The following is a 13,485-nucleotide window of genomic DNA, read 5'->3' on the forward strand; positions in this document are numbered from 1 at the left end:
GTCATGAAAACCTGGACAGGAAACACAAACTGCCTCTGGAAAAGAGATTTTGTCCTTCTCATCTTTACTGGGCTCATGGTCTTGCTCATCTACAGCCTGACCACAGAAAACATGAGAACGATAAGAAATCTAGTCTCAAAGCTTCAAGAAAATCCCGTCCTTTGCCCTGTAGCAATCTCAGAGGAGAGCATCACTCCACTCAAAAACACCAAACACTACCTGGTGTCAGCCTTCATGGACCAGAGAGTGAAGGGTTTCGACATACGCATCATTGGCATTTTCAAGAGAGACTCCATCCATCCTCTTCACTGCTCTTTCTGCTGTGGTGGTGTATGTAACAAAACCTCTCCAGCCAATATTCTCCCACACAGTGATCACTTTGGTTTTCCTTACACTGCCACAGATGTCCTGTGTCAGATCCCCAAAAACTGTGATCCTTCTTATGTCACTGTTCTGACTCAGCCTTCATCTAATGTGTCTGACCACGTATTCATTCCTATAAGAAACAAAAAAGAGGAAATGAGGTTCAACTTCACCGTCTGTATATCCAGCCTGTTTGGAGAATACAACAACGTGCTTCAGTTTGTACAGACTCTGGAAATGTACAAGTAAGACAAACCTTTCATTGCGCTGTGTTTAAAGTGCACTTATGGATTTACAATTAAGGGTTTTAAAAGGACATGTTAGCTGGAGTTTCCATATTTCAGTTCCTGTTTCTGGTGCTCATAAAAAGTGACTGAACATCAACAGGGAAATTGTTGTTACTGATCTAAACAACAGTAAGCCCTTCTCATCTCATAGCAAACAACAAATTTTCTCATTTATAAGATACACTTTTCTCTGTCATTAAAACTTCAATTAATTTATCATGTGAAACTTCAAAATTTTGTTTTTTAACTATTAATCTTTAGTATTAACGTTCCTTTTTAGTATTGGTAAATCTTGTGTATTTGTATCCAAGTGTTTGCCTTCCTTCTATGTAATTACTATTATTAGTTCTTATCGTTGGGTTACTGGGTAGACATTTGTATTAACATTTGAAATGTTAAACACAAGTAATCAGATGCTCCAAGGAGTCAATAACTTCTTCATGTTTACAGGTTGCTTGGTGTGAACAGAGTGGTGATCTACAACACCAGCTGTGGTCCAGAACTGGAACGTCTTTTACAAAGTTACAGCCAGGAGGATTTTGTTGAAATGGTTCCATGGCCCATAGACAGGTTTCTGAATCCATCTAGGGGTTGGAGATTCTCAGAACATGGAGGAGACTTGCAATACTTTGGACAGATCGTCACCCTTAACGAATGCATGTATCGGTCCATGGAACGATCACGCTATGTCCTGCTGAATGACATAGATGAGATCATAATGCCATATAAACACGACAACCTGGTCTCTCTGATGAACACGCTGGAACCACAACATTCAAATGTAAGTCAACTTAAAGGGGAAAAACATCACCAATTGCTTTACGGTTCACGCTCATCTTTTGTTCCTTATTCTTGTTCTTTAGGTTGGAGAGTTCCTCATTGAGAACCATTTCTTTCCCAAAAAGCACTTTGAACCAAGTGGGAGGTTTCATCTTCCCCAGTGGGAGAAGGTTCCAGGAATCAACATTCTGGAGCACATCTACAGAGAAGACCCAGAAAGAGGGGTTTACCATCCACACAAGATGATAGTAAAACCAAAGTACTTTAAACAAATATTTACAAAAGTGTTATGTGGAAAATTATAGTGCTTATTGTGCTGCTAAAAGGATCTTATGAATTAACTATTTCAATTTCTATGTGTTTCAGGTTAATAGAGCAGACCTCAGTGCATGAAGTCCTTAGGAAGTTTGGAGAACGTTACAAAGTTCCACAGGAGGTGTGTCGCATTATTCACGTTCGTGTAGCTCTGCGTGGATATTTGAAGTTGGAGGAGCTTAATGAAGACAAACGACTTTGGGACTTCCAGGAAAAATTGATTCCTAATGTGGACAAGGCACTGAAGAGAGCAGGGCTGCTTCCAGCAGAACAACAAAACTGATGCTTTTAACATTGTTAAAAAATGCTTTTCATGTAGCCAGTCCTTTTTATCCTGAGTGATGTGATTGTTATGTTGCAAGATCCAGCAGCAATTCTCCTTCAATGCTCTGACTGTTTAAAAGAAGGTTATGACTAAAATCTCAACATACATGGTCCCATTTGTCCTTTCCTTAATAGGGATGAGTCATCCTGTCCCCCTATGCAGAAAAACAACCCCAAAGCATGATTGTGACAGTGTAGCACCGTCAGCTGGTGGCCGCGCATACACACACCCACACGCCTTGATGCGCACATGCAGACACGCCATTCATTCACTAAAACTTACCTTTCTCTCCATCCCAGGTCGGGGTGCACACGGGGTTGCCGACTCTTAATCCTCATGCATACACTTACACAAAGCTCACACGGCGTCATCATTAGTTGGTTTTGTTTACATGGAGGTCCGTGACCAATCCCACACGTCATGTGACTCACCTGACGTTGTTAGTTGTTAGAGTGTGGGAATTATAATCAAAAGTATAATAAAGTTTTCTATGTTAGTCAAGCAAACATTAGACCCGTGTGTGATGAACTGGTTGTGTGACCACTGTGGAAACTCACAAGACAAAAGGAAAAAAAAGGGGAAGTGAAAGATGTGGGTTAAGAATGAAAACAACTCCTTATATGATGTAAACAAATGTATGCATTGTGACACTAGAATAGCCAAAGCCTTGGACTTCAACAGGAGATTACTGTGATTTTTGTAAATAACATAGATTATGGTTCTTTAGGTGGAAGATGGAAAATGTTTGTTTTTGTGTTATTGAAAGACTGTAAAACTGTTTTCCTAACCCTGAGCAAATGAAGAGTAACACCCAGTAGGAGGGGCTTATGGTTTAGAAAAGGAAATGAGACAGGAAATGATGAGGGTGTCTTGGGATGATGGGGCCTTTATGAGGAGGAGTTGATCTGCTCTATTTTTTCGGAATAAAAGACAAAAGTCTAACCTTGGCTCTTCTGCGTTCATTGGTGGGCAGACAAGCTCTTACCTGAGGAACTCACGGCAATGATGTTTTGAACCCAGTAGGTTCAGTGTTTTTGAGCATCCTTCCTCCTCCAAACCCGGTGAATGGTGTTCATGTCAAAGACTTGCATTTTAATCTTATTAGACCACGTGGCCTTCTCTCAGTCCTCCTATGGATCAGTTAGATGGTCTCTAGGTTACCTATAGATGGCTCTGAACATGTGCTGGTTTAAACAGGAAGACCTTTGGAGCTGTGAAGGATTTAAATTCATGAAATCACGTGTTAATATAGTCATAATTGAATCAGTGAATTCAAAAGTGGCCCAAGTCCACAATTTTTCAAAATAGAGATATTATATGTTTTATGGTCTTCAAGGGAAAAGCTATCTGATTATGTGCAAAAACGTCCCAAGTCCATTGTAATGTATTGACTATGCTTGCCATTTAAAACGCATTAATTGCAAGAGGGGCCAAATTCCTGGACTTTGGTTTCTCTTGCATGGGTTTAGCTTTATCCCACAGATGGAAGCACTAGTTATCCAATATTGCAGTGCCCATGCAGCAGGAGTTTGATTCAAGTGATGAGGAGATTTGGCCTAAAAGAAAACGTAATGAATAAGAACCTTAAGAGCTTGGGATACTAGGGGCAATGACAAGTCTGACTTTGAAGATTGGATGTACCTTTTTGATAACCTGTTCCATTTTAGGAGGAAAACAAATCTGACTTGCAGTTATCATGTAGCAGAAAAAGGGTTTGTATATGAACTGATCCTAAAAACTGTTAAGAATGTGACAATTTGAAAAATAAAGATTATTGTAGATGACAAATATGTGGTTTGTCCATTCTTTCCAGATGTAACTTCTGTTTAATTCAAGAAGGGCCCCAAGTATAGACTTTAGTTTGCTAGTCCTCTCAAATTATAAAGTGAAGTGCTTCATACTATAGCATTTGTAAGCTATGAACTGGTGCTAAATCTGGGTAAAGTATTAATCATTTGGTGTAGCCTCACTTTAAGCTATGCAATTAAAATAATTTCCTGGAAAAACAAACCTCTTAGATTTGGGCCCTCATTGAATTCGCCGATTCAATTGTTACTGTGGTCATGACGTCTGTGCGACAGATGCGAAAGATGTGCCACTGTGCGACACAGACGTCATGTGAAGGACACAAACACAGGTGCCTTCACATGACGTCTGTGTCACACAGTGGCACATCTTTAAACAACACCTTTACCTCCACTCCAGTGGTGGGGTTTTTTCTCTAACACATCCAACAGACGGAAAGTTTTTCTTTTCTTGGATGGTTCACACCAGAAGGTAATATTCGTAAATCTACTATAAATCTTGCCAAACCACTTCTCTTCATTTATAGATTTGACAAAAGTTGTGATAAGATGACAAACCTGTTTGCATTTGGGTCTTCGCATTAGAGTGATTCATGTAAATAACCCCTATTTTGGTGTCTGTTCTGCCCCAGACTTTGAAGGAAATAAAGAAGTTCTGTTTCTTTACGCATTGCAACACTTCCTTGATTGATACACTGTCAATGTCATGGGATAGTTGTGTGAAATCGTAGAATTTTATGCTTTATACTCTCTAATATAAAATCGAGCTCAGCCTTGATTGGGCAATACCTGGATCATTGTGTGGCTTTGGATTACTCAGCTCATGCTGATAATGTCATTCTTAATTACTTTAACTGCCGTTGCAGTTACATTCGGATATCTTGGGGAGCAGGAACCGTCTTTACATGTGCTTCATAAAAAAAGTCCCTAAAAGTTCCTTTTGTGTAATTTATTCTTTTGCACTTTCTTGAACAGTAAAAATATAAAGCACAAACCACAAAATACTTTTCAATGGCATGAACACGTCCTAACTATGATAATAACATGTTCTAAACATGTTGTAAACACGGTCCCTAAGATTAATGTGCTGCTGTGCTTCCTAAGTTCAAAATCCAAAAAACAAAATGCCAATAAACTCCCAAACTGCATCAAAACCAATAAGAAGCCAGAACAGCTGCATGGCCAAGGAATGACAGGCACATACATGCATGAAATCTAATAAATAACCTAAGTTCAGCCTAATGGCTCCAAAAATTACCTATTGTAGACATTTTTATAATGTGTCTTTATTTTCCATATAAAATGTACTTTTTACTTATGCCGGTCGTTAAGTTGGTGTTGTAAACCTATTTGACATAAAGACAGCCGGTAATACGGGCAGTAAAACAGCTGCATTTTTTTAAATGATAGATAAACAATAGATCATTTATTTGTGAAAGAATTGAGGGTTTTTTTGGAGGATTTCTACTGTTGGTGTTGCACGCAATTAGGAAAATGCCGAATATTTTGGAGTTATGAGTTATATTATTCAATTTTTAATGTTTTATTTGACCTAAAAATGATATTCACAATAACAGGTTTTTAACAAAAAACAAATCCCTTTGATACGTTTCACAAAGACACGCACAGTGACAAAAATATGTCAGCAGTCCGGCTCTAAAAAAATTGACAAAGAGCAAAGAAAATTGAATGATTTGATTAGTCATTTCTTATTTTTAATATATACAGGCTTCATTATTTTGTACTGCAGCATGTTCATATTTGTATAATTTTGACAGAATATATTTTTATGGAGAGCAAAATGTTATAGGTTTAATTAAGGTTTAACTTAATTTATTCTGGATTTATATTTCTGTCTATTTTTGATACATATTCATGTTCAAAAAGTTACATTTTAAAGGTTTAAAAGATTAGCTTTAGTGTGTTCAATAAATGTTTATCTAGTTCAGCCCCCACCCTATGGCGTGTTTTGGATTTAGGCTCCCTGTACAATTAAGTTTGACACCCCTGTAATACGAGTGTATAAAATTAAGCATTTTTTTTGTATGAAATGGGCAAATATAAATAGGGAACACAAAAGGATGTCGTGACAGGTGAAGACAAAAAATCAATGCATCTCTATTATTGTGCAGGAATAAATTCTCACAGTTTTGCAGGAGCAGGCGGGAGTGTAACACATTCGTTGAGGGAGCGGGAAGTAATGTCAAAAATTCGGCTCAACATTTTAATTGCCGTTTTCTGGCATTGGTGTCATTATCTTGTCGTAAACCTAATGTGAGAACAAAAATTACATATAATTATGCAGGAACAAACTTGCTCTGACGAACTTCATTAAAAAAGACTTAAGGTACAGGGACAGATGAGATGAAGGTGAAGTTCCTTTATTTCAAACCCAAAAGATTGTTATTTTTATTTTATTTCATAATACTCCACTGCCTGCATGGTGGTGGGCAGTGTAGGTACCATAACCATTCGGCCTTCAACAACCGTTCAGGGTCCTTCGACTAGTGCTGATGTCACATTTTGTGATTGGCTGTGCGTTGGTCCGATGAGGTTTCAGATAATGATTGGTCTGAACAAATTACGATACTACCATAGAAGAAGATATTATGAGGTACGTTGTAAACAAACAGCTCTGACATGGAGCAAGATTGTCTTGTAAACGTGCTTTTATTATTGTTATGATTATTATTAAACGCATTTGCAGCCGTACGGACTGCATTCCGAACCCTTCTCCGGACCAAACACTATAATTAAGCATCTTCCCTGCCTGCAAACATGAAGCTACGAGACTCCAGCTGCTCTGCTCAGAGACACGGTTCGCTTGTGTGGCGCAGCAGGTTCATTCTGTAATTTCGTTGTACATGTACTATGACAATAAAGATATTTCTAACAGCCACAGATCTTTTTACAAAGTGGGTTGTGGCAAAATCTCTATAAACACTACAAAGAATAATGTCAGACACAACTTATGAGGGAAAAGAAAATTTAGGTTAGAAAAGCAAACGTGAAATGAATAAATGTAGAGCCCAAGCAGATCTGGACGCTACGTAGTTTGTCCAAATGGTTCTACCGTAGTGTGACGTCATCCTCAGTCGAAAAGGACCTCGAATGGTTTTTGCAGGCCGAATGGTTTTGGTACCTACAGCTTGTGGTTTGTTTTGCTCTAATAGAACCTGGACACCCAACTATTTTATGAAACTGACTAATCCAATATAGGATTTCATCAGTTTGACAGTTTTTTTTTAATTATCATGGAAAAATGGAAGTTGTCCATGTTTTTTAACCTGCTGTATCCCTTTCAGGGTCATGGAGTTGTCAGAGCCTAGCTACTGTTGGGCCATGGCGGGGTACACCCTGGGCGGTTCACCAGCCCATCGCAGGGTCACACAATCTCATAGCCAAACACACTCACAGTCACACCTGCAATAATTTAGAGTACTCAATTAACCTATGCAGCATGTTTTTGAATTTTGGGAAGAAGCTGCACAGAGAAAACCCAGACATGCACAGGACATGCAAGAGGAGAACATGCAAACTCCACACAGAAAAGGCCTTCTCGGTGTGACGCGAGAGTGCTAACCACTCCAACGTAGGGCAGCTCTAAACATTGAAATATGACAAGAAATTCAACATTTCTAGATGATCAAATTGTAAATGACAAAATATCTCAAATAAAAGTAATGAAAAGGTTCTATAACACCTCAAAGGGATAATGCACGAAGAAAATAAAAAGCCTTAAGCGATGCCTTTTTTTCCTGTTAGGCCTAATAATCATCTTTGAGTCAAACTGTAACAATGCTGTTTTGTTATTCCTTCATTGTTTTGTTTTTTTACTAAAAAATGTCAGATACAGTACAAAAAGCAGTTGATTTCAGACATTATAAATTACATCACAAAGTCCTTTTTGAGTAAAGAATTAACTCCATATATAAGACAGGGGTCAGCAACAATTATGACATGAAGTGCCAATTTCTAAATTTCCTCCTTCCCAACTGTGCAAACATCAACTACACCGCCAACTGTAGTACCAAGAAATTCGAAACATTTCCAATATATCTGAAATGTTATTCAATTCACAACCAGCAGGTCAAATAGCTTTTTAAAACATACTTTGATATCAACTCAAAAAAAGTGCTTTCACAACAATATTACCTAAGGGAAGTTTGAAAACATTTTTGTTTGATACAATGTTTCAAGAGTGTGTTTTGGCATTTTTGTTACATTATGAGACAGTAACTTGATGTAATTCTGTGGTTGCGCTTTTGTGAAGATCATATTACATCTGAGCCGGGGGTGTCTGTGTCCCTGTGGAACAGGTTTTGGTTCTCAAGCATTTGTTTACTACGCTCTTCGGGAACGCCCACTTCTTCATGAGCGTAGGTGGGCGGCCTTGCTCTGCCTTGCTCTCTCCTGACTTGTTGCGGGGTGGGAAGCCGGTTGCCTGGAGCATCGGGCAGATCTCCCTTGGGGGGCCCTGGCTCATGCCTGGGGATGCCTGTAGAACGTTTCTGGAGGAATGCTCAGAAATACATGAATGAATTAGACATAATCTTTATTCTTTTTTTTCACTCCCGGTAAATGGAGATGTGATCAGCTGTAGTTTTTATTTTAAAACTTTTTCACGTTTCCTTTTGACATTTGGCTGAACAGAAAGAAAGTTTGGGTTTAATCTGACCTTGCTTGGTTATTATTTAACAAACTAAAGGAACATTTTCAGAAATGTTAGCCGTTGCGTTGCCAAAAACGTGACAAACAGAAACAGCAGTGCAAAAACGTGAGCAACAGCTCGCAGATCAGTATCGCGCTTTTTCCACATTGCTCACGTTTCATCCGCAGACGGCCTCATTTCACCCCATCTGTCATCTCTCCAGCAACCGTTTCAAAACAGCAATCATTATGTTTTCATATCACCATGGCAAAAAAATTTTTTTCTTCCCTTCAATATGTATTAATTTAAATGTTCACAGAGGTTGACATGGAAAGTAGTGTACTTTGTGTGAAACAGTTTGCGAATGTTGACCACAATGCATTGCCGTTGAACAATGTATGTGGAAACAAAGAGTGTTTGAATGTATTTATTGATAAACCTACAACATTTTAATCTTCAGAACACAGTGTATTTATAAACGGTCGTTGTACAATGCTCGTGTTGATTAGATTTTTGCTTTGTGAAATCTGTGACATTTAGATTTTGGTGTCCGAAATTGCTTATAAAATCCAGGGCACTTGATCATCCCGCACTGTATAGTTTTTTAGTAGTTATGGATCAGGGAGGAAATTCGGACCAAGCCATTGTAACTAAAAACTTTTTTTTTTAAATCCAAAAAAATACAGACGACCCCTGGTATAGGATATTCACAATAAAAAGCTTTTAATTTATCTATAATTTCTTGACATTATCTTACGCAATGTTCTGCAGTTTAGCGCCAGTGTTCAGCAGTGAAGCTGCCATCAATGTGTCAATGTGTGTGTGCATGGATAAATGGGAATGCACTTTGGGTCTTCAGGGAAAAGCACTATATAAAATATTAGTCATTTATAATTTTTACTGTTTTGAAATATTTCTGGTACAGAAACCTTGTAGACAACTAGATCAATGAATGTCTTGATTTTCTTCATCTGAGCTGGCATCTGGCAGAATAACTGATGGTATATTCCTGTTGCTCAAAATTCCAAAACACACCCAAGTTCCTGTTGACTCTGACAGTTTCTCTGTCACGCAAACATCGACTAGGTCTCTCTTGGACCAAAACTCTTGTGAAGAATAGTTAGAAACTGCCTTTAACTTTTATTACACTAATGGTTTAAACTTAATTCACTGAGCATGTATTGTCATCTCAAAATTATATTACATTTGAAGAAAGCACAGCCAAACTATTGTTCTCACAGTTTATTCTCATACTCCCTTTTTTCTGTGCATGTGTGATCTGCTGAGCAGGCCTCAGACTTCTCTTCACTTTAGCCTTGGAGCTTCTCTCCAGCAGTAACCTGTGGTCATGATTTTCACACGGGGTCCATCGGACGATCTTCTGAATATGCAAATGCAGGGTTTTTATACCAACCCCATCCCTGAACTCGTTGGTTCGGACTTTGAATGCACCATGTTCATCTGTCTGTCCCCTTCGTGTTTGTACGAAGTAAAACCTCCAAAAAAGCTAAGTAACTGTCTCTGAGTCTTATTCATTCATTTCTGTGTGCAGGAAGCTGAAGGGGAACGAACCTAATTACCTATTTTACAGTCCTGTTTAGAATCTCCAGTTTCCTCACATTTGGTCCTTCGAGCGCGGCCGGCAGGGGCCCTGGACACCGCTGGAACCCCTAGGGGAGGGTTGTCTGAAAACCCCGCGCGGTCTGAGACCATGGTCTCAGCATTGACCCATCCGACTTCAGGATCTGTGACCCTGCCCCTGGATCCAGTGGTGCCCTCGGCAACGTCGGACCCTCCTCAAATAACGAGGTTCATTGCTCGGAGTGAGTATGCCACACAGAAAGTCTGTCCTCTCTTTACTTGTTAGGGTCTTATTTTGACTGTGTCTGTGTCCTTGTGTGTGTGTGCGCACATCAAATTTGGGGAGAAATAGAGAAACGGCTGCAGCCTGACTGCTGCGCGGGCATGTTGAGCAGAGCAGCGCCTGCAGCAAGGGTGCTGCGCGTGCACGAGTCAGCTGTGTGCTAAGACTTTAGAAGAGGAGTGTCGTGAGCTGTGTGCGCGACTTTAGAAGGAGAGGTGTCGTGAGCTGTGTGCGCGACTTATTGAGAATAAACGGTGTAGGTGTCATGAGCTGTGTGAGCGAGTTTTGGGAATAAACAGAGCTCCGGAGAAGCTATGTGTGTGTAACGCTTTTTATGTCTCTCTGTCTGTGTCTGAGTGTGCCTTTTTCGACAGCTTCTGTGGTGCATGCTCGCTTTGATTAATGCCTCTTTCTAAAACAAAATAGTGACTCAGTTGACAAATACTTAGGTTTCTTTTCTGATTCTCCAAGCTTTTTCTGCTGATTAGATTCAGTGCTGGAGAATCCATAAAATGGGTTACTTGGGTGGGAACTCTTGTTTGTGATTGGAATAGAGAACGTTGTAGCTGATCATCGATCAAAAACCTCAAAAAGATGGGTGGGACTCATTTGCAAAATCTAACAAAGACAGTAAGAAAGCACATTGATCAGGTCCAAAAAGCTTTTCATAAAGTTTGGAAGTATGTGGGAAGTCAGGATCAGACATTAATCAAGTATTTGGATAAATGGGTTAAAGATTATGGATTTCATAGAAAGAAATCTGCTGGTAGATCTGACAGGTTGATCTTTTCACATAACACCTGTTCCAAGTCTAACCATTAGTTGGTTTCTGGATTATTTTTTAACCATTTTAAGATGTTTTGTAATCTATTTGCGAGAAAGTACTTGTGGAAGTTAGGTAATTCTAATCCTACACAGCTTTTTGCAGATTTTAAAGTTTTTAGACTAATTCTTGCAGGTTTATTGTTCCATAAAAAGCTTGATATGGATGAGTCTAATGTTTTGAACCATTTTAGTGGTGGTTGTGTGGGAATCATTGAGAATAGATAATTAACTTTAGGTAAGATTTTCATTTTAACCGTGGCAACCTTGCCCATAAGGGACAGAGGCAGGTTGGTCCAGAGTGTTAGATCATCCTGTATGCTATTCAGTAATGGGGTGTGGTTTAGCTGCACCAGTTCTGATAGTTTGGGGGGAAAATAGATACCTAGATATTAGATATTTCCTGATTTGACTGGTATCGTTTGTCTTTGCTCCTTATTACTGTTCAGTGATAATAAAACAGATTTATTCCAATTAATGGAGTAGTCTGATATGGAGGCGAATTCATTAATGATTTTTGCAATTTTATTTACAGAATGTATATCACTTAAAACAGAAATATGTCATCTGCATAGAGACTAATTTTATGATGGCTGTGTTTAGTTTTAATTCCTTTAATGCTCTCATTCTGTCTTATTGCTGCAGCTAGAGGCTCAATAAATATAGCAAAAAGAGAAGGGGAGATTGGGCAACCCTGTCTTGTTCCTCTTCCGAGAAAAATCCTGTTGGAAGTCTGTTTATTAGTTCTAACTGATGCATTGGGGTTGTGATATAATATTTTAATCCAATTGAGGAATGATTCTCCAAAACCAAACTTATGGAGGACAGCAATAAGGAACTTCCAATTTACTCTGTCAAAAGCTTTTTCAGCATCCAGCGATAGTATGGTCATTTCCTGGTTTTTAATGGTGGCAAAGTCTATTATTTTAACAAGTCTTCGGAGATTGTCATCCGAGTGTCTGCCTTTGATGAATCCAGTTTGGTCGAAGTGAATTATGTGAGGAGTGATTTTTTTTTCTATTCTCTCTGCTAGTGCTTTGCAGATCATTTTTACATCTGCATTGATTAAAGAAATGGGGCGATAGCTTGAAGGACTACTGGGATCTTTAATTAAAGAATTAGATGCATCTTACAAATCTCCACCTTTGATACAGAGCACTGTGTCTACGAGAAACATTTAACCACCTTCATCACTCTATTGTGCTGAAAGTAATTTTTAGAAATGTTGTACTCAAACAAATATTTTTATCATAACTTCTGTTTAGGTTATCAGCACCAAACTTTCCACATTAATAGGCATTTATGTGCTACTGCTTCCTAAATATTTTCAGAATTTAAAAAGTAACATGTGAAGTTTGAGACAATTTTACAAACAAAAAGGTCAGAAAACATCTTTTTAAGGCAAAACTACAAACGCCTATTTTTTTTCATAACTTATCATTCATATATCAACAACAAACTTTAGAAAAAAGTAGGGATCTGTGTCCAACTGCTTTCCATACTTTTGTCTGACTTTTAGGTGGAACAGATGAATTTGAAGACAATTTTATTCATCCCAAAACCTGTGTTGAATCCGTCTGGACTCCAAACAAATATTTTTTATCACAACTTTTATTTTCAACTATCTACACCAAACTTCACAGACATATAGCTGTACATGTCCAAATGGTCCCTGAATATTTTCACAATTTTTTTTTCATCTTACATGCTACAGCCTTTTCTCAGTCTGCCTTGCTGCAGGAGTTGGGTTACACCCCCCCCCCCCCCCCCTACTGCTTGTATGCTCATGTGTTAATTAGCCAGGACTGAAAAACAGTTAGAAAATCCAGTTCAACAATGAAAGACTGCTTTTTCATTTTTTTGTATGTCTTTTATACATTTTTAGTACTAATCATTGCATTTTATTTTCATTTATCCAAAATGCAATTAACTCAAGATTTTATGTTTTTTATTTTTATACAAACAAAACATATGAATATGCTCCAAAACAAAACCCAACCTCAGTACACTCCTAAAGATGTAACATAGGATAATTTATATATCGTATATCCTTTTTTTTATCAATGCTGGAAGTTCTCCTTTTCTATACATCCGATGAAAATAAACCACAACACCAACAAAAAACACAACTGATAACAAATGTTATGTGTATATATGTAGCACCTTTAAACACCAAAAAAAATAACAAACCCTTCCAATAAAAGCACAAAAAATGGACTACAAGATATAAAAACCAAGTTAGAAATTGCGATTTTAAAAAGATAATTTATTCA

The 13,485-nt window shown here is 38.3% G+C and overlaps 1 protein-coding gene across 1 annotated transcript; it reads left to right on the plus strand.

Moving 5' to 3' along the window:
• Positions 1 to 519: 519 nt before the first annotated feature.
• LOC144989190 (glycosyltransferase family 92 protein F13G3.3-like) lies at positions 520 to 2,723 on the plus strand. Its single transcript, XM_078941369.1, has 4 exons — positions 520 to 608; positions 1,101 to 1,431; positions 1,514 to 1,689; positions 1,797 to 2,723. The coding sequence occupies exons 1-4, from the start codon at positions 520 to 522 to the stop codon at positions 2,026 to 2,028; spliced, it is 828 nt and encodes a 275-aa protein (XP_078797495.1). The 3' UTR covers positions 2,029 to 2,723.
• Positions 2,724 to 13,485: the final 10,762 nt, after the last annotated feature.

The sequence above is a fragment of the Oryzias latipes genome, chromosome 22 (assembly GCF_053564925.1).
Source record: "Oryzias latipes strain Hd-rR chromosome 22, Olatipes_Hd-rR_3.1".
NCBI classification, from domain to species: Eukaryota; Metazoa; Chordata; class Actinopteri; order Beloniformes; family Adrianichthyidae; genus Oryzias; species Oryzias latipes.

What these genes read in the sequence shown, in the direction of transcription:
- LOC144989190 (XM_078941369.1), top strand. Translation starts at nt 520, where the DNA reads ATGAGGTTCAACTTCACCGTCTGTATATCCAGCCTGTTTGGAGAATAC. An exon ending in CAGACTCTGGAAATGTACAA is followed by an intron (nt 609 to 1,100) that starts GTAAGACAAACC and finishes TCATGTTTACAG; the next exon opens with GTTGCTTGGTGTGAACAGAG. An exon ending in AAGATGATAGTAAAACCAAA is followed by an intron (nt 1,690 to 1,796) that starts GTACTTTAAACA and finishes TATGTGTTTCAG; the next exon opens with GTTAATAGAGCAGACCTCAG.